General features: G+C 43.9%; 2 protein-coding genes across 6 annotated transcripts in view; both read left to right on the forward strand.

The window, feature by feature from the left end:
- Hycc2 (hyccin PI4KA lipid kinase complex subunit 2) overlaps positions 1 to 7,787 on the forward strand; it is a 51,653-nt gene extending 43,866 nt beyond the window's left edge. For all 3 annotated transcript variants that reach the window (XM_057758403.1, XM_057758405.1, XM_057758404.1), the window contains one exon: positions 123 to 7,787. In XM_057758403.1, the coding sequence (XP_057614386.1) occupies positions 123 to 724 (602 nt within the window). In that variant the 3' untranslated portion in view covers positions 725 to 7,787. The remainder of the gene's footprint in view (positions 1 to 122) is intronic.
- Positions 7,788 to 10,323: 2,536 nt separating this feature from the next.
- The window catches only part of Orc2 (origin recognition complex subunit 2), a 31,415-nt gene continuing 13,760 nt past the window's right edge, over positions 10,324 to 27,978 (forward strand). Inside the window, exons 1-10 of one of the 3 annotated variants that reach the window (XM_057758436.1) lie at positions 10,324 to 10,445; positions 14,506 to 14,554; positions 15,282 to 15,385; positions 16,366 to 16,509; positions 19,161 to 19,247; positions 21,496 to 21,588; positions 22,259 to 22,290; positions 24,723 to 24,783; positions 26,508 to 26,683; positions 27,503 to 27,601. In XM_057758436.1, coding sequence (XP_057614419.1) covers positions 15,289 to 15,385; positions 16,366 to 16,509; positions 19,161 to 19,247; positions 21,496 to 21,588; positions 22,259 to 22,290; positions 24,723 to 24,783; positions 26,508 to 26,683; positions 27,503 to 27,601 — 789 coding nt within the window. In that variant the 5' untranslated portion in view covers positions 10,324 to 10,445; positions 14,506 to 14,554; positions 15,282 to 15,288. Of the gene's footprint in view, positions 10,446 to 12,180; positions 13,104 to 14,505; positions 14,555 to 15,281; positions 15,386 to 16,365; positions 16,510 to 19,160; positions 19,248 to 21,495; positions 21,589 to 22,258; positions 22,291 to 24,722; positions 24,784 to 26,507; positions 26,684 to 27,502; positions 27,602 to 27,978 lie in introns of those variants that run through there. The other 2 variants (XM_057758438.1, XM_057758437.1) reach the window with 2 other exon arrangements.

The raw sequence follows: 27,978 nt of genomic DNA on the forward strand, positions 1-27,978 counted from the left end.
CGTGTTAATTCTGTGTGGAGGTTTGTGGCCCGAAGGTTATTACAAACGTAGTAACATCGATGAGATCAGGTCAGTGCTTTGTGCCCATCCAGCTTTTGCTGAGCCTGTCTGGTTTCTTGTAGGTGCTGAGGGTCTCAATGGCGGAGAGGACTCTCTCACCGTGAATGACGCAGACGAGGGCTTCTCATCCGGGGCTTCTCTCAGCAGCCAGCCACATGGGACCAAAGCGTCGTCCTCGTCTCAGAGGGGAGGAAGCTTACGGAAAGTAACCGCTGGGCGATCCTCCAAAGATAAGGAAACCGTGTCTGCTGGCAAATCCAGTGAGAGCCCTCGCGATTCAGTAATTCGCAGGCAGTTTGTACAGCCAGCCGATCTTGGTTTAGATTCAGTGGAGCTGACGCCGATGAAGAAACACCTGAGCCTCCCTGCCGGCCAGGTGGTGCCAAAAACCAATAGCTTAAGTCTAATTCGGACAGCCAGCGCATCCTCAAGTAAATCGTTTGACTATGTAAACGGCAGTCAAGCCGGTACCAGCATCGGGGTCGGCACTGAGGGGGTGACTAACCTGGCAGCCACAAATGCCAATCGATACTCAGCCATCAGCCTCCAGGAAGACCGGCTAGGGCATGCTGGTGAAGGCAAAGAGCTCCTCAGCCCAGGAGCCCCCCTAACAAAGCAGTCTCGATCCCCGAGTTTCAATATGCAGCTAATATCCCAGGTGTAGTTCTGATGTCCCCCCATCTGCTTACCTTTTAAACAGAACATTTCATTGTGCAAGACCCTTCATCCCACATTGTGAAGAAACGTCCTTGTACTCAGATCTGATTTAGCGTAGGTATCTTCATACTGTATTTTGTATGGAAACAGCAATAAGGTTTTCTCTCCCCTTTCATTTCCTCCACCCATTCCTTGCAAATGTGTTTGTGAAGCTGTGTAAGATGTTTGCCTTTTCCACGCCTTCCTTTCTCCTTGGGTAATGTGCAATCCGTCATAGGCTGATCGGGACTGAGGAGGTGGTAGAGGAAATGGTGTATGATCCCTATGAAGTGATCCTTTGGCTTTTGTTTAAAAACAAAACGGGTTTGTTCACATAATCTATGGAACTATGAAGATAACTGGATCATATTTTTTTTTCTCTCTTAACCAGGAGTGCCTCAGAGATTCTGCTATGACTTCAGACTTCTCTGAGTCTGTGCAATTTTATAGTCTTGAGAAGCGTGGGGAAGGTGGTGGACTACCGCAGTGTTTCATTAAGACGAGGCTAGCTGCCCCTTTCCTTGATCCCAAGATCACAAATGTTTAGTTATTGAGGCATTTAGTCAACTTGTGAGCACCTCCACCGGAGGGGGAGGCTCTGAGTTGATTGTGTAATTAATAATGCACTTTCTCAATGGCTCTGTAGTCATCAACAACATGTCTTCCCTCTTCCCACAAGGACTTAGGGACATTTCTGCCCTTAAAGTTTGAACTAGCAAATCAGAGACTCCAAGGGGCATGTTCTATTTCCTGGGGATGATTGACACTTTGGTGCTGGGGTTTCGTGGGTGGAAGGGTGCTTTGTTTGGTTTGCGTGAGAATGTATGTGAGGTGAGGTTGTAACTGTTTCCTTCTCTTCCTGTGTGAGCTGATGATGACTGAAGTAGGAACCGTGCGTCTTCAGGTAAAGAGGGGGATTTCTCGGTCCACTTTCTGTGACGTCAGGCTATCGGAGAATCCCTTTCAGCTGCTTCCCAGATGTACCTAAATTCAGTCAGATAGCGGATGATAAAGAAGCCTAAAGTCCTGAGATCGTATGCTCCAAGGACATACATCAGGGACAGATAACTGGTTGAAAACACTGATGCTTCAATGTGACACATTTTTATAGAACATTTCTACCAGAGGGTACTGACTTCATTTCTCCACAAGGACCACACTGCCTTTGTGTTTAATGCAATTTGTGTATCTTCTGATTATCTGCAAAGTTTCTCGTTTTTATAAAACTTTGAAATCATGCCAGTAAGCTCGATGTTGAATGTATGTAAGTAGCATTTGGTGACTGCTAAGAGGCTACAAAAATGCATTATTGGTTCAATTCTTTTGTTGTGATTTGGTTGGGAAAGACTTTCTTATAATCTCTTCTGGGTCTCAGGCTTTGTTTGAAAAAGAAGGGAATGTACTGGGATTTTGAAAATCAGTATTGTGTCTTCAACTGCTGTCCATCTCAAAACCATGAGTTACACATACCCTTGTACATGTAGACATTTTATGTATTATTGTGAAAGAAAAATATACTGCCTTTATTGAAAGCAAGTGTTCTCTTAATTGACAAAGTTGTTTTATTTCCATTTATGGTAGAATTTGATAAATTAACCAGGAAAACGCCTCTCTTTTTTTCCCCCCCGCACGTAAACCACTACGACTTTTGGAAAAGTCGTCTGTCTGTGTGTGTGTCTGTCTGTCCAGGGGGCCTCGTGTTAGACTATCCCTGATTGGATCTGATGGTCTACAAAACGGAAAACTAGAGCGTCAGCGGTTACTCACATCATTGCCATGATTTATTGGTTTTTACGATATGATGTGATATGATATGATATGATGTGATATGATGTGCAGCTATCACAGACACATTTCAGTCCTGCTTCTACTCATTTCACTGATGTTGCGTAAACTAGAACATTATAAAGCAGTGGAAACTGGAGCAGTAAACTTTTCCTAACATGCTAAACAGACGAGGTTTCTAGTGCATGAAGGACGGTGTCCGTCACGGTACGGCAGCACACGTGTGGAAGGTGTCGGCCACGGTACGGCAGCACACATGTGGAAGGTGTTGGCCACCGTACGGCAGCATGCGCCTGGAAGGTGTCGGTCACGGTACGGCAGCACGCGTGTTGGAGGTGTCGGCCATGGTACGGCAGCACGCACCTGGTTATGTAAGAGGCTGGTGGGCCCAAGTGCACATGTGTTGGCATCTAAATCAAGCATTTTAATTAAAGCACAAAAGAATACCAAAAAATTTGAAATCATAGCATAAACTGTAGTAAATACAAGAAAATGTCTTTTAATTAGAAATATTATAACTGTAATGTTGGTTTTAAGATATTTTCCGAGTGTGTGGTGGCACATGCCCTTAGTCCCAGCCCTCTGAGTTCAAGGTCTAGGAAGTGAGTTCCAGGACAGCCAGGGCTACACAGAGAAACCCTGTCTTGCAAAACCAAAAGGAAAAAAAAAAAGTTCATCTTACGAGACTTTCATTTATTGCTATGCATATTTCACATATGCATATATATGACCCTGTAACATTTGAATCCTGTCCTTTGAGCTGTGATTCGGTCTCAGTAAAGAAATCTCTCATTTACACTTTATAGCCATGGTCTTAGGTAATAGTTCAAATGAAATAAGTTTTCTAAGACTCTTTCTAGCTGCTGTGCTTCCAGCATCTGATTTGAAATGGTTTTTGTTCAGTTATACAGCACCCGTTACATGTCAGCCAGACGTGTCCGTTCTTTATCTTTAACAACCTCCCTTTGCTGCTTCCCGGCTTCCACGAAGCTTCATCCCACTAATAGAAACACCGGTCAGAGCCATCTGCGCCAGGTCAGATTACAGAGTTGAGCACCTGAAGGTTTAGGAGTTCTTCTGTGTGACTTTACATTAACGTTACTAATAAGAACACTAAGATGTACAGCAGAAAGGTAACTTAGAAGTAAGGCTTTAGAATATGAAAATATATTAAGAAGCCAGGGAGGTGGTAGCTGTGCTCTGAAGTCTTGTCCCTTTACTAACACCCTCCGGTTTCCAGCTTGCTGTTCGGTGCCTGTCTAGCGCAGATCAGAATTGCTGTGTCAGGAGAAACCCAGGGGATGACCTAGCTGCTCTCTCTGCCATACACAGACCTTCACTGTCAGGAAACTGAGGCACACAGAGGCTGTGAAGTAAGTAAGGTCCATAGCTAAGAGGCAGAGCCATACTCAAACCTTGTCCCTGGTCAACAGCATAGCCACACCCCGATGCCTCTTGTTACCCATACTTGGTAAATGTATATGCGGATACTTTTCCATTTCTGCAGTTTCTCAGTTTCTGGTCTAGCAGTTGGTGAACACATTAAGGAAAGTATTAATTCCAGAAAAGAATGTAAAATAACATAGGTGCTCAAACGTAGACACCTGTGCAGCACGTTATTCTTTTCTGATTTATGCCTTATGAATTCCCTGCCACACAGCAGTGACATGCTGCCATGTTATCTGTATTTGTGGGGATTTGTTTGTTATAAAATAAACCCAACGAAATGACATTGATCAGTGTTGTAACGATTTGAAAGTGAGTTTGAATCCGCCCGTTTTCAGTCACCAAGGACACACTCTGGAGGGAAGCAAAGCAAAGAGAAGCTCAATCCCATTCAGTCCTAAGCCGAGGGACGCTGTTCCTTACTGTGCTGATGACTCCATGAGCAGTGGCCTCTGTCCCTAATAACACAATCTGTATGAAAGCAGCCCTGTGTAACCTCAGTGTCTGCGACCTGAAGTCTAAATTCCGTTTAGTAACTTTAAACTTCCTGGACTTATCAGACGCCAGGACACTGAGGAGAACTTCTCCAGGTTGCTTTTGCTTGCACTGTTTCCGTGAGCCCCTCATGCAGCGGTGTGTTTTCCCCACCTTGTTTCATGCGGTTTCTTTGGTCCATTTTTGAGGACTTCAGTTGTTGATAACCGACGGTCTCATCTGATTCACCGCATGTTTATAAATAAAAATACTAGTTTTTGTTTTTATGGGTAGGGTAGCTCCATTTCTGAACTTGGATTATATTATAAAGGGGTTTATTAACCAAAAAGCTTAGTATTTTAATTATATATTGTTTTTCCATTTAAAAAGAATAGAATGTCATAGTGGTGATTAGAAACTGCACAGGACTCTCCGAGCGGCTCTTCTGCCGTTGGAGCAAGAGGCTCTTCTCTTTTGAGCTGAATGTCCACTGTCGTTCCATCATCAAGTTGGGTGAGACACTTACTGAAATATTTTAATTTTCTTAAAGTGGTTTGCAAGAATAAGTGATTTGAAAACCAGCAATTGACAGCTTAACCTCTTAAAAATAGAGTATTTGCCAGATTGAATAAACATGAAATACAGTGTAAAATAATATTAATAAAATCCTGAGTCATCAGATTGGTACAATTTCCCATGCTAATGTGGTGAGACAACCTTTAGTATCGTTTGTGCTGTGTGAATATTACAGGTAGCATCACCCTGGTACTGAACTGCAGAGAACCTACTGTTTCATGGAGGAGGAACAGCCCCGCCTGCTTGTCTAACCCTGACCACACGCCACAAAGTCTTGCTTCCCCCCCCCCCCGCAGTATTTTTGTAACATTAGACATTTGTCCTATGAGAAGTATATACAAGACCAAATTCAGGAAATGTAGGATGACATGAAGTAACGGGCAGAAATGAGAGTAACAGTCCGGAAATGAGAGTAACAGTCCGGAAATGAGAGTAACAGTTCGGAAATGAGAGTAACAGTTCGGAATTGAGAGTAACAGTTCGGAAATGAGAGTAACAGTTCGGAAATGAGAGTAACAGTTCGGAATTGAGAGTAACAGTCCGGAAATGAGAGTAACAGTTCGGAAATGAGAGTAACAGTTCGGAAATGAGAGTAACAGTTCGGAAATGAGAGTAACAGTCCGGAAATGAGAGTAACAGTCCGGAAATGAGAGTAACAGTTCGGAATTGAGAGTAACAGTCCGGAAATGAGAGTAACAGTCCGGAAATGAGAGTAACAGTTTGGAAATGAGAGTAACAGTTCGGAAATGAGAGTAACAGTTCGGAAATGAGAGTAACAGTTCGGAAATGAGAGTAACAGTTCGGAATTGAGAGTAACAGTTCGGAAATGAGAGTAACAGTCCGGAATTGAGAGTTCCTATGAGGGTTTTGCTTCTGAACGTGAAGAGGGTGGGTTCATGATGTTTACAGACTGAGGCATACTCATATGTCTGATACCATACTATACATTTAACATGGTTTACCAAAAAAGTAGACTTGAGTGTATCATAAGGTATAAATGAATCTGTTTTAAAAATTGTGTACCTGGAGGTAGGCTAATAGATCTTTGTATGTACAGAGAGAACTGAACCCAATTGGATGATCTGTCCCCATCCACAGAGTGACTATGTGGCTTGCTGTATTCGAGTGTAACCGTTCCGAGTTGGTCTTATCAGGAGATGTTTTTATGTCTTCATCAGTTACAAAACTTACCAAAGAAAATGCTACCAAAATTGTTTTCAGAACGTCTATTAAGTAACGTAGCCCCTTAATGCAATTGCCTTCTAACACCAAAGGGAACAAGTAATACATGATTTGAACTGGGAGGTACAAGTACAGTGACAGACGTACAGGATTCTGTTTATCCTTACATCAGTAAGATGTCAGTGCTCCAGTAACAGTACCAATACAGAATAAGTTGTATTCCTTAGGACATATTAAAATTAAGTATTTGGCTTGTCAGTTTTATTATGGATTGTTTAGGTGAATTATAGGGACACTTACTGAAGGGTGCTCCTGAGTGGGCAGAGGCACTGTTTCTGGTGTAATGTTAGCTAAACTGATACGGTTGGTTCACGTTGATTTATGCATATGTCCACTCTTGCTGCTCTTTTCTTTGTATTAAAAACATGATCGGCATAAAGGAAGCTAAAGCATCTGCTGTAAAACACGTAGGCCAAAAAGATCTAAAGGGTTTAATCTGTGTAATGATTTCTTAAACCATGAAACACAGTTTTTTAAACTGTTATTCCGAACAAGTCCTTTTATTTTTTAAATACATTATAGTTAATAAATATTGGACGAGGCATGGTGGCGCACGCCAGAGGCAGAGGCAGACAGTTCTCTGTGAGTTCAAGCCTGGTACTGGTGATGAATTCCAGAATAGCCAGGGCTATGTAATGAAATCCTATCTGAATAAAAAACAAACAAGAATGTATTGCTTTTCAGACGAGAAGATTGACTTTCAAATAACGACCGATAATGGTTTGGGTTTTTAAAATTATATTATCTAAATAGAATGCAAAGATATGAAAGATAGTCCATGTGATATTAGCAATGTTTGAAGTCTGTCCTGTGTTTTACATTGTATCTTTTTGGTTCTTCTAAAATTAGGCAGGCTTTATTAAATTCTGTTTAAAATTGGCTAAAAGAAACCGTCTTAGCAGTGCGAGGGTTTCATTGCCTTATCTGTATGTAATGTGACTTCTGTAACAGGCAAACAGAATATCCCGCTTTCATTATTTGTTTCATAAGAGGATATATTTAGATCAGCTTGTTGTTGTTGTTGTTGTTAACTAACGTCAATTTGTAGCTTTGTATAAGCTTCCCCAATATTGGTGGGATTTTGCTGCTGAAACTACTGGACAGACATATAAAAAGTATGATCGTTCCTGACGAGTGTCCTTTTAACCTAGGACAAAAAAAATCTATTTTTTTTCCCCAGAGCTGAAGAAAAAAATAAACGCACATCTAAGATTGGTGTATGTGAGCCATTATCCTGTCTGATCGGATGGATTCATGCTGTTGATTGTTGAAATGTGGTCACTGTTGAACTTGTAAATATCAGCCAGAGATGAAAAATATTTTAAGTTACTGTAAATAAAGATGTAAAAAATTCAGTATCAGTCTGCAGTGCAGAAACATAACATCTCAGATGTTAAATATTGTGTCTCTTGAGGGATGTGTCATGTCTCCCTTGATGTATCTAGCTACATTGAGAATGTAAATTTTCTTTTGTACAGTGTAAAAATACAGCTCTATTTGGCTTTTAAGTGGATTTCCCTGAGTTGATTTTTATCTTACCGTAGTTTTATAGTTCACCACAGCCCTTCTCGCTGTATTTTAAATGCCATTTTACTCACGTGTGTGTGAATTTGTTTTATGTGTAGACCAGGCTGACGTAGCTCGGAGACCTTCCTACCTCTGCCTCCCATGTGCTGTCATTAAAACCATACACCATCACACCTACTGGGTATATCTGAATTTTTAATATATATCTTACTAGAGTAAGGCAATACATTAAAGTTATATGACACCAGGAAATGATACAGACAAAAACTGGTGTGGCACACATCTATAACCAGAGATAAACTGTGGTGTGGTGGCACACATCTATAACCAGAGATAAACTGTGGTGTGGTGGCACACATCTATAACCAGAGATAAACTGTGGTGTGGTGGCACACATCTGTAATCAGAGATAGCAACCAGCCACAAGTTGTGAGCCCTGATGCCCCAAAGCCCAAGCCCCATGAAATGATACAAAGACTGAAACTTTGTGAGCATTCTTTAGGACCACACTGCCATGTTCTCTAGACACCTCGTCTCATGTCTAGCCTGTGTGTTGATACCCCCATCATCAAAAGGACTTGAGACTGCATTGCCCTGGCCTCAGAGATGGTTGGACTTACGGCACTGTCTCTGGACCCTACAGTCCTGCTTGTCATTGCCAGCCCTTGGCCTCTGCTCTCAATGGCTTCCCGAATCCTCGCCCATGTCCAGTGTCAGCTTCCCAGCCTGCAAGCCTCCAGGGCCTCCTTACTGGGGAATATTTCCCGGTGGAACCCGCGTCAGCATCTCTGTCCAAACTGTTCCCAATTTGGAGAGATGTGTGTTTAACGTTTATAGTAACATGATGATATAAGAAATGTCTGTGTGGATGGCTGGTGGTGATGCTTTCCTTTAACTCCAGCAAGCAAAGGTAGGTGGGTCTTTGAGTTCAATGCCAGCCTGGTCCACGGAGCGAGTTCTGTGAAACACTGTCTTGGAAACAAACAAACAAACAAAAATAAATATATAAAGTTTGGGTGAATAAACCAAATGAATTTGAAAGAGAAATCTTGTGCAGACATATGTTCACAGAAGACAAAATAAGCAGTTAGTTAATGATCTTCCAAAAGTTACACATTTCTGGGCAAAGGCAAAGCGTTTTTTAGTGGTCAGCATTTCCTGGACTAGTTTACTTATTTTTTTGTAAGATTTATTTATTTATTTATTGTGTATAGTGTTCTGTCTGCATGTCTGCTGCAGGCCAGAAGAGGGAATCAAACTTCATTACAGATGGTTGTGAGCCACCACGTGGTTGCGAATTGAACTCAGGACCTTTAATAAGGGCAGGTGGTGCTCTTAACCACTGAGCCATCTCTCCAGCCCTCCTGGACGAGTTTAAAAGGCTTAACCTGGGACTGACTTAACAAACTCAAGCTGGTGACAGCCATGGTAACTTTGTACGAAATGGAGTTACTTCAGTAGCTATGATCCTAATTTAGTTGCTACGATTTTAACTACCTAGTACCTTACAGCTCATAGGCCGATGCTCTCCACAGTTAGTAAGGATTCCGGCTTTCTTACTGTGGCCCTCTGCTTCAAACTGTCGGGCCATTCCGAGGACGGAGGGACCTTTTATCTACCTGAGTATTGTATCCTTACTGCTGGGTACTAAGTGTGCTTTGTTTGAAATGACGTAATCCTGTTAGTGAACAAATACTGTTATGTATCCCAGCCAGGTTTTCCTTTTTCTTTTCTCTGTATAAGCCCCCCTTTCCACCTGTCTCCATTTCTTTTTCTTTCTTGCTTTGTTCTGTCCTGGTTGTCCTGGAACTCTCTCTGTAGAGCAGGCTGGCCTCGAACTCACAGAGATCCTCCTGCCTCTGCCTCCCGAGTGCTGGGATTAAAGGCGTGCACCACCATTGCCTGCTGTCTCTTCGTTTCACTCATTGTAGGATCCTATCTTCATACTGAGGCTCTGGCTCCTCCATCCCGCAACCCTTGAGATCCCTTTGCTTCGGGGCTGGAAAGACGGCTCAGCGGTTAAGAGCAATGGTTGTTCCAATGCCCAGCTCCCACATGGATACAACTGTCTAACTCCCGTTCCAGAGGATCTGACATCCTCACACCAATGCACATAAAATAAAATTAAATAAAAAGCATGTTGTTCTTTAAGCGAATCCGTTTTCATTATCTTTTCCCCCACGGAAGCTGGGCTAACAACAACATGAAGTTTGTCAGAAAACCACACCGTCACGACCGTAACCCAAAGCTTCCAGACACCGACCCCACGCTCCAGTCCCTCCCCCGGAAACGGAAGAGACGAGGAAAACCCGGAACCCAGTTTTTGGGGGAACTGCTTTCCGGCGGAGCGGGGACCCCCTGGCTCGCGTCAACGGGCCCGCGGCGCCGTCTCTCTTGCTGCTTCGGCTCCTGATTGGTCGCCGGGGCGCCGCCAGGGGGCGGGGCCGGACACTCGGCGTGCGGCGCGCTGCTCGCGTCCAGTCGGCTCCCGTGTCCGGCTCGCGCCGCTCGGAGCTCCTTGGAGAAGTCGGTCCGGGTCGGCGGTGCTCGGGGCGGCGGGAGTCCTGCCTGGAAAGGCGTGGAGGCTTCACGGCCGTCGTCCTTCCCGTCCTCCTTCCCGCCGGCTCCGGACGCGTGAGGTGAGTACCGGTGCGGCCCCGCTGCAGCCGCGGCTCGCTGCGCGCTCCCTCAGGGCACCCGGCAGGCAGGGCCGCCGGCCTCGGTGCTCGCCCGCCGCGGAGGACGATGCTGGGTGACGCTGGGCGACGCTGGGTGATGCTGGGCGATTCTGGGCGATGCTGGACGATGCTGGGCGATTCTGGGTGACGCTGGGCGATTCTGGGCGACGCTGGGTGATGCTGGGCGATTCTGGGCGACGCTGGGTGATGCTGGGCGATGCTGGGTGACTCTGGGAGACGCTGGGCGATTCTAGGTTATGCTGGGCGATTCTGGGTGATGCTGGGCGACGCTGGGTGATGCTGGACTACGCCGGGGGACGCAGCCTCTCCGGTGCCTCCCCCGTGAGAGGCACCGTCTGCGGAAGCCACGCGTCGGTCTGTCCCGTGGCGAGAGGTCTGTACGCAGCCTGCCGGCTTCCCGGTAGAGAATGATCAGGAGCCAGAACGCAAGTAGGAGAGGGACCTGCGAGGGGTGTGGCCCGAGGGGTCGCGGGTCAGGACGGCTGCTGAAGGCTGTGCTGTCACCCCTGCCGGGTGCCCTAATGCTGCGGTCGCCTCGGGACAGTGTCTGGTTGTAAATGTGTTTACTCCCAGAGGGAAGCGGTTTGCTACAGACGTTTGGTGTTGCTGGGTTGCCTGTTGACCGTGGAGAACTGAGCCTTTAACACCGAGACGCTTGCTGTGGATATCTGTATTTCATTGGTTGGTTGTGGGGGTGTGGTGTGTCCAGAGTTCCAGAGTGTGTATGTGGAGGGCAGAGGTTAAGTCTCTCCCGATTGCTCTTCATAATGTTTACTGAAGCTGGGGCTCTCACTGAAACCCGGGCCTTGCTGGTTTGGCTAGCCAGCTTGCCTCAGGGATCCCATTTCTTCGCCCTCCCCGGTTCTGAGCGCCCGTTCAGCTTTTAAATGGCTGCAAGGACCTCAGCTCCCATTCTGACACTCGTGGGACAAATGCTTTATCCAATGAGCCATCTTCTCAGCCTCCCCCATTCATATTTTTCTTTTTTTCTTTCTTTTTTTTTTTTTTTTGGTTTTTCGAGACAGGGTTTCTCTGTGGCTTTGGAGCCTGTCCTGGAACTAGCTCTGTAGACCAGGCTGGTCTCGAACTCACAGAGATCCGCCTGCCTCTGCCTCCCAAGTGCTGGGATTAAAGGCGTGCGCCACCATCGCCCGGCCCCCATTCATATTTTATGTATTTGTTAGATAGTGTTTTGTCGGACATTGTTGGAAAGTTCTCTCATGGGGTCTTGGTAGAAATTTCAACGGGGTGATTTCGTTCATGCTACAGAAAATATCTTAAACTCAAAAACGGATATTGTCAGCCGGGTGGTGGTGGCGCACGCCTTTAATCCCAGCACTCGGGAGGCAGAGGCAGGCGGATCTCTGGGAGTTCGAGGCCAGCCTGGTCTACAAGAACTAGTTCTGGGACAGGCACCAAAGCTACAGAGAAACCCTGTCTCGGAAAAAGAAAACGGATATTGTCGTGCACTGCGGCCCCCGTCTGGGCTCTATGCACTAGAACCCAGTTCGCCAGCTTCGGGCAAGGGGCTGGAGGTTGAGAATAAACACGCAGAGACAGACCAACACAGACCTTCCAACACTGGTACCAAAAAGCCCTTTTTTAATAGCACCTTGGAGGCTTAAATACCCTGCAGTCAATGGCCAACAGGTGAAAATCCCATCCTCTGATCCTCTAGGCAAAACACAGCTATTAGTCACTTCAATTAGAAGGCTCTAGACAAGGGAAGAGCAGCCGAAGGCCAGGACTTAATTGGTCCTAACCGGTTATGTTGTATAAATAAATGCATTTTGATACAAGCGAGACTTTGCAGGCATATTCAGCCCTTCTGGCATTTAGATACAACATTGCCAAAGGCAGGTACTTCCGACCTATTTTGACATTTGGATACAATATTGCTGTCATCCACATAGTTAATGGCTGAGAACATCATAATCCAGTTACCAAAAAGAAAAAAGAAAACTTGCAAAAAGAACTCAGTGCTTATGTTCACAGTTTTGTGTTGGACCGCATTCATGGCCATCCTTGACCACAGGGGCCCTCTTACCTAGGATGATTAAAATACTAGAGCTGGGTGTGGTGGCTGCCATCCGACTGCTGTTGAAGCTGAGGTAACTGAATCGTAAGTTCAAAGCCAGCTTGTATTATAAAGTGAGACATCACAGGAAGTAGATTACGGGACTAAGGATGTAGTACGATTGGAGCTCTTGGCTTAGACTGCTGGAAGCCCTGGTCTCCGTTCATAGCATAGTATAAGCCAGACGTGGTGACACCTGCCTTTGGGAGGTAGAAGCTGCATCAGAAGTTCAAGGTTATCTTTGGTTGGAGGCCAATCATTGTTTCTTACACACACACACATACACACACACATACACACACACACGCACGCACACACACACAGTAAAAATAAGATGCAATAAGTATTAGAGATACGGCTCAGTTGGTACAGTGCTTGTCTTGGAAGCACAAGGACCTGAGTTCAGTCCCTAAAGCCCATGTTATTTAACAGCAGCAGCAGCAGCAGCAGCAGCAACAACAAACCCAAAAGATTTGGTGACCTGGGAGCTTGCAGTCCTACAGTTGGGGCGGCAGAGCCAGGTGGGTTCCCGGAGTTGCTGGTCAAACAGCCTGCTCTACCAGCTCCTGCTTTCAAAGGAATAGCTCAGGGAATATGACATCAGAGGTGGTCTTCTGACCCCCCCTTACACATACACAGTGAACTACCACGGGGAAATCGCCTGTCATAATATTTAGTTACCTAGACTATTTTTGTAAAAGTCCTTGAAGATTCACTCCCAGGAATTATTTAGCTTTGCTAATGAAAATTGTGTCCCAGTCTTCTCTGCTCCCTTTCTCTCCGCTTATTGCCCCGAAGTCCAGAACCACATATTTTGTTTTATGATGACATGCTATGGAAAGTTTTCAGAGAGCATAACAAGCAAGTTAGAGTAAGATTTTTAAAATATTTATTTATTTATTTTATTTATTTATTTTTTTTTTCGAGACAGGGTTTTCTGTGTAGCTTTGGAGCCTGTCCTGGAACTAGCTCTTGTAGACCAGGCTGGCCACGAACTCACAGAGATCCGCCTGCCTCTGCCTCCCAAGTGCTGGGATTAAAGGTGTGAGCCATTACTACCTGACTTAGAGTAAAATATTTATTCAGTGACAGGGAATGCTTTGCAAGGTAAATGAGAAAGGAACAAGCTATCTAATTAGGTGGTCAGGAATTTAGGAATCAGTCAAAATTGATTTATAATTGTGTGAATTATAAAAAAGAATGTACTGTTTAGCTGACAGCTTATTTATAAAGTAGAGTAATTGCACACATGCACAGATATGTACTTGACTCTGTTTCTGCTGTTTCTAAAGGTGCCTGATACAGTATCTCAAACTTAGTCCCTGCAAAAAACAAAGAAGCCTTTTCATTCAAGTATAAATTATTAGTTTCTTCATACAGATACTGTATAGATGCATTACACATTTTGTTTACTATACTCGGAGTCTAGACTAGAAAGCAGCGTTATGGCTATAAAATTTCCCAAGAAGGACGTACTTTCCCAGATGTGGCTCTGACTCTGGGTGGAATTTTGTTTTTCTCCACAAAGTGTAACCTCTTGGAACTCTGAGGGTTAAATTAGAATAATTGTAAAGAGCTGTGCTTGGTGGCATTTGTTTATGATTCCAGCACTTGAGAGGTAGAGCGGGAGAATTCTGAGTTCAAGGCTAGCCCTTGTCTCACTACAAGAGAAAAAGTGGTGAGAACTCTATGTAACTCAGAAAGTGCTCTCCTTCCTCCTCTGAGTCCCCTCTTGCCAGTCTAATGCTTTTCTCGGTCTCGGTTTCTTCAGCCAGTTACTATTTTGTCCTCTTTGTGCCACTGTAGCAGCGTTAGCTTCTGGGGACATTACCTATACCTCATGTTGTTAAACGCCTGACTTTGGGGGTCTGGCTACCCGGGTTGCTTTCCTTTACCTGCTAGCTGATCTTGACTGACTTCTAGTTACAGGTGACTGAATTTTCAAGCTGCAGAATGCATAGCACCTTACAAGGTAAATGAAAAAGCTACTTAATTATGCTGGTTATTAAGCAAAATTTTGCAACATTTAGCTATCTGTGTAACAAGTAAGTTGCATGAGAGAGACAGTCCTTAGTTTTTTGCTGTTTGTTGGTTTGTGTTTTTGTCAGAAGAAAAGGCAGAAATGGGTTCTGCTGGCGTGTCCTAGTGCCCTCTGCTGGGAGAGAAGGGCTTGGCCCCCGTGTCCCAGTCACAAGCCATCACTGAGGGACGTTGTAGGCAATGTTTTTACCCATTCCCCACCAGTCGCCAGTCCCAAATAACCGATGCAGAGGCTTAATACTACTTATACACGATTGGCTGATAGCTCAGACTTGTTACTATCTAACTCTTACATTTACATCAACTGTATTTTTAATCTATGCTTTGCCACATGGCCCATGGCTCGTTACCTCATTTTCTAGTGTGGCTGGCTGTCGTCTCCCCGACTCTGCCCTTTCTTAGCCCATAATTTTCAGTTTGGCTTTCCCGCCTACCTCTGTCCTGTTGAGCCCTAGGCCAGCCAGTTTGTTTATTAAGTGCTCACAGTGACAAGTCTTCACTGTGTGCAAGAGAATTATTCCACCATAGGACGTACTCGGGAAAGAGTGCATGGTACGCGTACATGCCCCCCTTTAAAAATACTAGGTAATTCTGTGTGTTCATTCCACGATGTTTATTTGGCATGAATTCTTCTTCACACTGACTTATACTTTGTTTAGGTTGGCCATGATGAGCTCCCCACAGATGAAGGAAGCTAAGGTGCTGGTTGTTCAATTTGTGGGCGATGATGATGTCCTCAATCACATTTTCGATAGAGAAGGAGGTATGTTGCACACTTGAAGAGATGCTCATCTTTGTTGTTTGGGTTTTTTTTGTTTTTGTTTTGGTTTTTTGAGATGGTCTGTCTGTCCTGGAACTCACATTGTAGACCAGACTGGCCTCGAACTAACAGATATCTACCTGCCTCTGCCTCCCAAGTGCTGTGATTAAAGGTGTGCACCACCACTGCCCAGCTGACTTGGCACGTTTAAGGGAAGATAAAACAGTAACTTCCCCAGAGGCCTTATGTACTAATCATGCATTTGGTGTAGTTTGTCTGCTGACACATGTAGTATACATGTGGTGACATGAAGCAGACAATGGTGACATGTAGCATATACATAGTGACATTTAGCATATACATGGTGACATATGTAGCAGACAGTGGTGACGTGTAGCATACACGTGGTGACATGTGTAGCATACACGTGGTGACATATGTAGCACACACGTGGTGACATGTAGCATGCACGTGGTGACATGTGTAGCATACACACGGTGACATGTAGCATACACGTGATATATGTAGCATACACGTGGTGACATGTAGCATACACGTGGTGACATATGTAGCATACACGTGGTGACACATGTAGCATACACATGGGTGACATGTAGCATACACATGATGACATGTGTAGCATATGCGTGGTGACATGTAGCATACATATAGTGGTTAGAGGACAGCTCCGGAAATGGATCTCTTTTCCCCTGTGCATTCCATCAGGCTGGCATGGCGCACATTTTATCTGCTGAGCCGTCTGGGTGACTCTAGTGTAATTCACGCCAGGCGGTGGTGGCGCATGACTTAAAATCCCAGCAGGCTGCAGGAGGCAGAGGTGTGCAGACCTCTCTGAGTTCAAGATCAGTCTGGTCTACAGAGAGAGTTCCAGGACAGCCATGACTGTAAAACCCTGTCTCAAAAAACCCAAAACAAAATAAGGAAAAAAAAATTCGTAACTCTTATATTATATATTTTTATAGGAACTAAATTAAAAAAGGAGAAAGCTCAGCTTTTGGTCAATCCTCAGAAAATAATAAAGAAGCCAGAATGTGAACTGGAGAAGAGTGACCAGGAAGTCCTAAAGGATCAGAACTACGTGGAAGTTTTGGGAAGAAATATTCAAGGTATTCAGCAGGGAACTGCTTTTCAGGATGCACAAAAGCAACTTGGTCTTCTGAGTAGCTGGAAAAACAGGCCTGGAATACCAACTCTATTCTGGATTTTCAAGGAGCCCAAATTTAGTTGAGCTCAGTGAGCCTCTGTCCCTCAGAAGGTTTAGTGAATATTCTTGACTAAGCAGTTGACACTTCTGGGATGCATTCTTGGTCGAATTTATGACTGCTTGTGTTGCCTCAGAGACTGAAAACAATACTTAGGGACGGAGAACAAGATCTACAGATATCATAATGAGATCATTATTTTATATATTTTTCCATATAAGAGTACTTCCTGCAGATCACGATATTGGTATATGTCCTGATGATGTTTCAGACCAAGGGCAAGGCTTAGCTGCAGGACTCTAACTAATCCCCTGCCCCGCACAGGTCCTGACTAGATTGGAGGATTAGTGCCCAATACATGTGACCTTGTCTTTAATTTCTCTGTATTTCGGGAAGATGTCCTCATTCTTTGTCCATTATCTCCTGTATTTTTTATGTTTTGTTTCTCTCATCTGCTTTTTCCCTGTTTCCTCACAATTGCTCCCATCCGTGATAATGTTACATTATGTGTATGCTATATATCTGCTTTTGTAATGTGATTCTTTCAAGGCCATAGATTTTGTAATACCAAGGTTTTTTTCACGTTGACTGGTGGCACAGAGCCTGAGCCGGGAGGACCACAAGGCCTGGTTGCACTGCATAATGAGTGCAGGGCCAACCTAGCCTGGGTGGTAAGACGTGTCTCAAAAAAGTAAGAAAGTTCAGTAATAGAGCACATGTACACCATGCTTGAGGCTCTAGGTTTAATCTCTATCACAAAAGTAAGTAAGTAAATGCTCACTTCACTTCAGAGAACATGGTACTATTGCAGTGTGTGCTTTCTGTTTGCCATTTGCACATATAAATTTGCATTATTTTGTGCGTCGATATTTTTAAAGATTTATTTTTTTTTAATTGAGTGCTTGTATGTGTGCATGCACCTGTGTAGGTGTCCATAGAAGCCAGCACCATTGGATCCCTCGAGAAGCTAGGCTTACAGGATTATGTGAGCAGCCCCACGTGGGGTCCTGTGCAACACAGCACACATTCTTAACCCTTGAGCCACCTCTCCAGCCTCCCCAGCTTTTTAGTTATATTTGTTTATATGTGTGTGTCTGAAGGTCAGAGGACAGTGTTGGGCATCTTCCACAACTGCTGCCCACCTTGTGTGCTTATCCATTCATTCTTTCATTCATTTCTGAGCCAGGGTATCTCGTGGCCCACGCTGGCTTTGACCTCACCACAGACAGCAACTTTGGGGAGTCGATTCCTTCCCAGTGATCAAAGGCAGGTTCTTGGCCCACTGAACCATCTCACTGGCCTGAGTTTTAGAACACAGGGCATCTAACCAAGGATCTTTCATTTCCTCCATGGGCATTTCGACACTTGATATTATGTGGCATAGGCTGGTTTTGAACTACTGACCACCCTGTCTCCTCCCAGGGGCTAGAATTGTCGGTCCATGCCCCCACATCCAGCTCTAACACAGAATCTTTAGGAAGAGTAGGAAAGAAAAAAGTCTGTTCTATAAGAACACTTGCTGTGGTTTGTCCCCAGGGGTTTATGCATTGGAAGTGTGGTACCCAGGGTGGTGATGTTGAGCACTGCTAAGGTCTACTAGGAGTTAAGTCACCCAAGGTGTGCTGCCTCGGGAGACACAGCGTTAGACTGAACAGTGCTATACTTACCTTTAGGATGAATTAAGACAGTTTTTGAAAGAGCTGGTTATAAAAACATGAGCGTGCCCCCTAGATCACTCCTGACTTTCTGTGTGACATGCTAGTTCCTTGTCCAAGAAAATGAAGACCTTGTATTTATAAAGTTCCTTGCTTTAGAGATTTTATTTTCTTTTTGAAGATTTACTTTATGTGTATGTGTGTGTGTGTGTGTGTGTGTGTGTGTGTGTGTGTGTGTGTGTGTCCTTGGGCCTGCAGAGGGCATTGGATCCTGATGCAGGTGCTGGGAACCAAACTTGGGTCCTCTAGAAGAGGAAGAAGCTCATCTCTCCAGCACAGGGGTTTTGTTTACTAGGGTAACAGAAAACCAGTGAAGATAGCCTTACATACATTATCCTCAGGGGTTTTGTTTACTAGGGTAACAGAAAACTAGTGAAGATAGCCTTACATGCATTATCAGCCCTTTTCAGCTCACAGTTTTACCCTCTGTTTAGTTTCCATAGTCTATTAATCTCTCCAGTCTGGAAAAAATCATTGCATCTATAAATAGCATGTTTCTTGTGTTAATGATTAAATAAACAAGATTAGTCGGTTTTCCTTGTTGTGTATATAGAAATATTTTGTACATAAATATCTGTTGGTGAACTTGTTTTTGTTTTTGTTTTTTAAGACAGGGTTTCTTTGTGTAGCTTTGGAGCCTGTCCTGGAACTCACAGATCCGCCTGCCTCTGCCTCCCGAGTGCTGGGATTGAAGGCATGTGCCATCACTGTTCGGCTTCTGCTGGTAAACTTGTATGAAAGGAAGTGAGGGGTATAACTTTTAGATTTTAGCTATTTAAAGTTTTATCTTTTTTCTCAATCTTCCTTTTTCCTCATTGCATCCTGCATTTTCTTTTACAGAATCCTTGAAAAATGGCTCTGCTGTAGATGGGAATAAAGTTTATTCTTTTCAATCCAGAAAGCATTCTGAAGAAATGACCAAATTAGGTATGTTACTCTTGTGTTTCCTGCAGTCATGGTAGGCCAACACCATGTTCTCGTGATTACCTTCTGCTGTATTCCCTGGAAGAATGCTGGAATAAGTGGTCCTTAGAGGACAGAGAGCGAGACATTTCCTTAAAGAATGGTGCGGTTAGCTGGTGTGATGTCATGCACCCATAATTCCAGCACTCTGGACGTAGAGGCAGGAGGATCACAAGTTCAGAGACATCCTGAGCTGCTCTTACTTAAAAAGAAAGTCATTTCCATGATAGTAGAAGTTATTGTTGACCAAGTACTGTATGCTGGGATCGGCGCCGTGCTCCGTATATACATCTATCTATCTGTCTGTCTGTCTGTTTACGGGAGCCTATAATGTAAATCAAACCCACAGATACGTGGCAGAGCCAGTTTAGATTTCAAAGCCTGGACTGTTCTGTTCCTACCCAGTCTCCATAGAGTTGTGTATAAGCTATGGTTGCTCAAAGAAGAAAGGCATTCTTTGGGGTTGAGTCATGAAAGGGGGCAATGCCAGTTTTGAAGAACTGATAGAAATTTGTTAAGATTCGAGGAGGAAGGGCACTGAAATGAAAACATGATCCGTTCACATTTCTGCAGGCATAGGCTATGGATGAGCATGGACTGGAGAATCGAATCTATGGAGACGTTTTAGGGGAGAGATAAGGGAGGGCCTGGATATCAAGCAAGGATGTATATGTTTTATATTTTATATTCAAATAAGTTGAAAAGTCATGGGAAATTAAAGTTAGGAAATTTAAAAAGGAAGTGCTTGTGGAATATCTCAGCTAAATTTTAAGATCAGAGGATCTTGAAAATTCTAACAGTTAGGAAGGGCATATGGGCCAGTAAGATGGCCTAAAATAAACACAGATACACTTTCTTCATTTAAAGAATGAAAGAAATAGGTTGGAGAAGTGGCTCAGGAGTTAAAAGCGTGTGCGGCCTTTGCAGAGGACCCAGGTTGTTTCCATACACCCGTCAGGTGACTCACACTACCTGTAGCTCCGCCGTGGGCATCTGCATTCACACACATGTGCACATGCTTACCTAAGGGTGATGACGGTAAATCTGAAAAGGAAGTAAGATAAATTCATTCCCTCAGGTAGGCTCGTTCTCCTCGTGCTTGTCTCGGTGAGAGAGCGTAAGCATCATTGAGATAAAGATTGGATAGATGTTTTATTTAAAATGCCACCTAAAATCAACTGTTTCATTTGATGCTGCAGCAAAGAAGTAGCTATTTGCTCAAGACCATATTTTAGTTTACAAATTGTCCATATGTATAGCTTCAAATACAAGAGCACCACTCTTAGAAAATTTCAGAATTTTAATTACGCACAGTTTTTACTTGGTTTTTTGATCCAGCTCCTTCCCATGTTTCACCTTAGGAGGTCATGGCTACAGTTTATATAAGAAAAGGAAGGAAAGCCAGACATAGTGCACACTGTTAATCCTAGTACTGAGGAGGCAGAGACAGGCGGATCTCTGTGAGTTTGAGGCCAGCCTGGTCTACAGGGTGAGTTCTAGGGCAGCCAAAGCTGCAAAATGAGACCCTGTCTCAAAAAAAAGGGAGGAGAACACAATGAACACATCAAAGAAGGAGGAGGAGGAATATAATCAGCTTGTACTGATGAGAGCAGTTGTTTCTGTTTGCTGTGAGAAATTTCTGCATGATTGGGAGATTTAGATGCTAGGAAGGGTTAGACGACTCACCAGGTAAAAGCATTTGTCATGAAACGTGTCAGACTGAGTTTGATCTCCAGGACCCATGTTTGGGAAGAGAAGACTGCCTTCTCTGACTTGTGCACACTGGGTGCATATATCCACACACACACAGATGAGTAAGTGTAATTGTTTTAAAGATAAAAAAGATGCTGGGAAGACAGCTTAAAGCTTTTTTAAAAAGCGGTACTCTTTTTTCTTTTTTTCTTTTTGTTTGTTTTTTGTTTTTTTGTTCTTTGAGACAGGGTTTCCCTATGTAGCCCTTGCTGTTCTGGAACTCACTCTGTAGACCAGACTGGCCTCAAACTCACAGAGATCTGCCTGCCTCTGTCTCCCGAGTGCTGGGATTAAAGGTGTGCGCCACCATCTCCCACCTATCTGTACTCTTAATATGGGTAGATTTACTTCTCTTTATGATAAAGCAACATGCAGGTTTTGTTTAAAGAGCCCCTGTGAGTAAAAGCTCCTTCCCTCTTTATGTGCTATTTAACAAAGGTATTTTCCCCTCTGATTACAGCTTTAGAACTAGCAAAAATGCCAAGAAAAATTGTTCCTATTGACTCAAAGAATGATCCTGAAATTATGAAGAACGTCCCTCGTCAAAGCAAGGGTAAGACACTGTCACATTTCTTTGAAGAACTTTCACAGTTACATCAGCATGATCTTTGCTTCTCCTCTTTTTAAATCTTAGTGAATTTTCACAAATTCTTTTCTCTGAATATTCATTCAACAGATTGTAATTTTAAAAATCCCACCAATTTTAATGTGTCTATATTTATCAGACAATAAAGCATCAGGTATCAGATGCACAAAGTCATCATGCGCCTGACGTTGTGAGAATTGACGGGCACTGAAAATTACTATGAATTTCCATATTTGTTTATCTGAGTTAGCCAGTTTCTCATGGAACAGGTGGCTTGGGCACATACTGTGAAGTGAGACTTTGGGAGTTTTTAGTTGAACAGCTTGTTGTAAATCATGGAACATCTATTTTTGAATGACCTGTTCCAACCAAGATAGTCTACTTTTTAATCAAAACGAGGAAGACTCGGGTCTTTGTTTCCTTGCTAGAATGGTACCGTGCAAGAACGCCACAAGCCGCTGTCCCGGGGAGGGCAGGCACGAGATCCTTAGTGACCATCAGCCTGTAGTTAGATGAGACCGGCAAAGTACGGTGGCCTGGTGGCCTGTGTGTGAAAAGTACTGCTTTGCTTTCAACAGAACGAGGCCACGACCCAAAATGGAACGTTTGTAGTGAATGTGGTTTTTCTTTCATTTAGGGCGTTCTGCTTCAGAGAAAGTTCAGCAGGAGGTAAGCACTGGCAGATCAGCCCGAACAAGACTCGACGGGCAGTAGCTTTTCTTCTCTTAGTATAAATCGAGCGTTATAGTTGTGGGCGTTTTTCAGCTATAGACCTGAGGTATGAAGGCTTCGAGTTTCAGAAAGATGAAATGACTTACTCAGTTCATCTCACTTGGAATAAAGCTGGAAAATCAGCCCAGGTTTCCCGCACGTAGCTGTTGTGGGTTCTGCTGTGTCACGGCTGTCCTGGTGTTTTTCACTTAGTAGAACTGGCCTAGGAATTTTGTGAGTTTAGTTGGAATTTTTCAAAAGTTATTTTGATAAGGATGTTACAAGTTCTCAGACTTGATAATTTAGCTATATAGATATCAATTATTCCAATTCTCAACCTTAGAATAACTGTAGTAGGATGTACCTGTGCTTTAATAAAATGAAATGGGGTTAAAAGTACTCAGCGGCTCTTACTAAAGACCCACATTCAGTTCCCAGCGCCCACGACATGGATAATGGTTGCTCACAGCTTGGATTCTGGGTATCTGTCTGATGACCTCTTCTGACCTCTTCAGTCTCCTGCACACGTGTGGTGCACATGCATATGCCCAGGCACACACACACATAAAATAATAATATTTGTTATATGTAATATATGTTATAAATAAGTAGATGGGAAGGAGCACCTGATAATACCAGGAACTTCGGAGTGCCCTGTGTTAGGTGCTGTTACTAGGGAACTGGGACTCTTTTTTGGTTCTTGGCCTTGTTAATAAAAGAATTTAAGGGGCTGGGAGTTTGGATTAGCAGTTAAGAGTATTTGTTGCTTTTGTAGAATACCCAGGTTTGATTTCCAGTACCTGTGTGACAGCTTACCACCCAGGGGATCTGACACTCTTTCTAACCTCCGTGGTCACCACGCACATACATGGTGCATATACATACATGTAAGCAAAACACTCAATGCACATAAAATAAACCTAAACAAAATTTAAATAAATAAATAATTTGTGAATGAAATCAGAGGGAAGCTCAAGGATAGTTTTATTAGAATTTATAAGAAAAACAACATGAGGGTTGAAGATGGATCAGCATTCGAGAATCCTGGCTGCTTTTCCAGAGAGAATCTGGGTTCAGTTCCCAGTACCCCCATGGCCGTGCAACCATCTGTAATTCCATTAAAAGGGTTTCTGGTGCCCTCTGCTGGCTTCTGAGTGCTCTAGGCACACATGTGGTGCACAGACATACCTGCAGACAAACATCCATACACAAAATACAAAGTAGATCTGATGATCTGAGTCCATTCAGTCCCTGGAACTCACATGGTAGATGAGGGTCAACCCTGCAAGGTGCTCTCTGATCTCCACATGTACAAGTATGTTTAAACACATGCATATTAAATAAATAATTTAAAGGAAGGAAAAGACAGGCAAGTTGAAAATCTTGGCAGCTCTCAGGAAGAGTCAAAGAGGAAGAGCCTTGTTCTTTTATTTAGATAGGGAGGTGAGGTCACTTTTTATCTTTTAGTTTAAACTTAGGCCAGGCTCAAGTGTAGGAAAGTATCAGACTTTTCTTTTCAATGTCTGTGGGTCGAACCAATGATAAATAGTTGTCTGGGTATAAGACCAAAAGGAGATGTTAGAAAAACAGAAGGAATTGTTAAAACTCTTGGTTTTTCCCTTCTCTTTTACATTAGGACATCTCTTGATCATCCCCTCCTCTACCTCCCCGTCTAAGTGACTGTGAGGGTAATAGGGATCATGAGATCCTCAGACACTGACATGGTGGCCTTCCTTTGTGTGACCATGGTGGGAGAGGAGGCCTTTTGAAGGCCACATGAGCCCCTACTCCCTGGTGACCAAGCGTTCAAATATGTGAGCACATGGGGGCTTTTTAAAGTTTTATTTATTTATTATGTGTGCAGTGTTCTGGTGCCAGAAGAGGGCACTGGATCATTTTAGATGGTTACTGGAACTCGGGCCCTCTTAGCCGGGGCTCCTAACCTCTGAGCCATCATCTCTCCTGTTTATGTCACAGCAGCTGAGAAGTAGACGCAGAAACAAGGGTTCCTGTGGCATGATGGGGCGGAAGCAAGAGCAGACAGAAAGAGTAGAGCAAGGGAGGCTGAAGGGGCCGGGGAGGATGTTTTAGACAGAGAGGCAGGCTCCGTGGCTCCTGCCAGAGAGTGGCGTTAAGGTCCTGGCAGAAGCCGCCTCTCCAGTCTCCAGTCCCTGTGGTTCCTGCCAGCGGTGGCTTGTCCTGCCCTAGAACTTGTATATTTCTCTTTATATTTCAGCAAATTCATTTGTTATTGTGGTCTAGTGTTAGGAACTACAGACTCAGCTAGCTCAGCATAGTTTTCTTTCTTAGAATTTCTTTTTAATTATTTTAATAATTAAAATATTATTGATTATTCATATTACTTACTGTGCTTTTTACATTTTAAACAGAACAATAGCAAAACTGAATTCCTGTCAACACCACCTCGTAGTCTAAGAAAAAGAATAATAGGTATGTATTTCTTTTTATGTGAAGTTTTGTTTGCTTTGTTTTTTTGAGACAAGATCTATGTAGCCCAGGCTAGCTTCATACTCACTTTGTAGACCTGACCGGCCTTGAACTCCTAGTCATCCTACTTCTACCTTCCAAATGTTAGGGTTACAGGCATACCTAACAATGTGAGGGGTTTTTTAAATATATGTATATAAAAATTAACAACTAAATCAGGGGCTGGCGAGATGGCTCAGGGGTTAAGAGTACTGGCTCCTCTTCCAAAGGTCCTGAGTTCAGTTCCCAGCAGCCACATGGTGGCTCATAACCATCTGTAATGAAATCTGGTGCCCTTTTCTGGTGTGCAGGCAGAACACTTTATACATAATAAATATATAAATCTTTAAAGGAATAAATCAGGATCAATAGTGGTAAAGTGTTTTCAGCCTTTGGTCCCAGTGTAATCAGGGTCAGTGGCCATCTTTTATTAAAACAGTTCCTGCTCTCACTCCTACCACTTTTCATAAGAGAAAGGAGCTGATGCTTCTAGACTGTAGGCCGTGTCTACACCCACAGAGTGACCCGTTTTCTTTTTTATTTTCCCTCGCACAACCCTAGGGAACCTTTTGTCATTCACAGTCAACAACTGACCTGGTTAAAGTTACTTCACCAGTATTTTGGGAGTCAAACAGTTTTTTAAAGATTTATTTTTATTATTTTAATTATGTGTGCACATGAATGCAAGTCCCACAGAGGTCAGAGATGTGAGAGGGGTCAGGAGTTATGACATTAGGCAGCTGTAAGCCTCCTGACGCAGTGCTGGGGCTCCGGCTCAGATCCTCTGGGGCAGCAGTCTGTGCTCTTCTCCACTGAGACATCTCTCAGCCCCCAGACGTAATTCTGTGCTGATTGTTGGATATAAAGCTGGCGAGACCTTTATTTGTATAAGATGAGCTCTTGTTTCTGGGAGGCCGGTGGGAGTGACAGTGGCTTGTGAATCAGCTGTGGGGTCGAGCAGGGTGTGTTAGAAATGTTTCTACACGAATAGTTTAGGGAAAGTATCTCACATGAGAATTAAGAGTTCTAATAACAGGACCCATAGAGAAACAGGTGGGCGTGGAGCCCGTCTGTGACTCCAGCATGCACGGTAGCTAAGACAGTATCCCCTGAGCAAGCTGGCAAGCTCTGGGGTCAGCAGGAGAACCTGCCCGTATTGTGAGGGATCAAGACACTCAAATCAACGTTAGGCCTCTCTGTGTACGTGCATAGATGGGCACTACACAAATACATGCCACCCCATACATTCACACAGGAGTATTCATTACATACACACAAATGATTCATATAAAAATATAATTTTCCAGTAGATTATTTAGGTATGCTTACTCTCATGTGATAATTGAAGAATGCTAGTGCTTAGAGAATGTGTATAATTAGCTGTGAAAAAATGAACAAGCAATGACAAAATTGTAATTAAAAGTCTCTTACTTTGGGGCCTGGAGAGATGGCTGAGGGGTTATGAACACTGATTGCTCTTGCAGAGAACCTGGGTTCAATTCTCTGCACCCACATGGCAGCTCACAATTCTGTAACTAGTTCTAGGGGCCAGGCACCCATGGCAAATCTCCAATGCTCACACAATAAAATAAATAGTCCCTTACTTGAAAGCCCACATGTTTGATTTTCCTCAAATAGCTCTTTTTTCAAACCGCCGAGTCTCCCCGATTCCTCCTCTTCTTCTGCAGTGCCCGCGTCTCACTGCGACACCGAGAGTGAGTATTCCGCCTCCAGCTCGGAGGATGACGGAGAAGAGGACACTGATGCCGTCGGGCTGTCCCAGAAGGGCCGAGCTCAGAGCAGAGGACCCCCAGCTCCTGCTCCCAAGGGGACGCCGCCTAAGAAGATGAAAAGAGACAAAGCCGTGAGTGAAGACGGAGCCTGGGGCCTCCAGGGGAACTGTGTGCCCGAAACGGGCGGGTCTACAGCAGAGACCAGCCAGCCCTCACCTTCCTGAAACGGGCGGGTCTGCCGCGGAGACCAGCCCTCACCTTCCTGAAATGGGCGGGTCTACAGCAGAGATCAGCCCTCACCTTCCTGAAACGGGCGGGTCTGCCGCGGAGACCAGCCCTCACCTTCCCGAAACGGGCGGGTCTACAGCAGAGACCAGCCAGCCCTCACCTTCCCGAAACGGGCGGGTCTGCAGCAGAGATCAGCCCTCACCTTCCTCGTTTTCTGTATTTTCTTAGCTTTACACATGAATTCCCACACATACTCGTTTCTGTCTTTGGGCTTTCGTTTCAGTTCTGGGTGCTTATTCATGATCAGTACCGTAACATACATAGTCTCTCTACTACATTTCTCTGCCTGTCTTGTATGGAGATTGGACTGATTTTGAACTCAGAGATCCGCCTGCCTCTGCTCCCAAGTACTGGGATTAAAGGCATACGCCACCACCACAATGGCCTTGCCAATCAGTCTATCTTTCAAATTGTATTTTCATCAGTTACTTGAACTTATTGTTGGGATTAAATATCTTTGATTCTTGACCTAGTTTTTAAAAAAATACTGTCAGATAAGGTATTTTAGTTAGGCATGTTGACATACACCTGTCTTTCCCAGCTGTTTGGGAAGCTAAGCAGGAGGATTTCCTGAGCCCAATTTTAACTATATTGCCATCTAAATTTTATGCAGTATACATACGTGAAATTACTTAGACCTGCCGTTACTTTGTCCATTTCAGAGTGACTTGGTAGAAGAATATTTTGAAGCCCACAGCAGTTCAAAAGTTTTAACGTCTGACAGAACCCTGCAGAAGCTGAGGAGAGCTAAAGTGGATCAGGTAAGTTATCACCGACATTCGTTTACTGTGACCTGAACATACATTAGCAGCACACTTGGAGAAGAAGCGAGCAGGAGAATTAGTTCCCTAGTGAAATAAAGCACAAATTAATGTGTTGGGGTCATTAAATATTTATTGCATAAATCGTAAATAATCCGACTAGAATTCTATTTGACAAGTATGGAACTTGTCTTCCTTGCTGCTTTGAAAAAGTTGCAGAGCGCAGCAAGGTAGCAAGGCAGCCTTGCACTGTTTTCCCAATAGCTCATGCTACAAAAAATCCAGTTTGTCTTCCTTGTCGGCATTTGGACCAATAGCCTCCCTTAACATAGGACATAACCGTTGAGCCACAGACTTTCAGTAGCGCTTAAGGGCTG

Source organism: Chionomys nivalis, chromosome 26 (genome assembly GCF_950005125.1).
Source record: "Chionomys nivalis chromosome 26, mChiNiv1.1, whole genome shotgun sequence".
NCBI classification, from domain to species: domain Eukaryota; kingdom Metazoa; phylum Chordata; class Mammalia; order Rodentia; family Cricetidae; genus Chionomys; species Chionomys nivalis.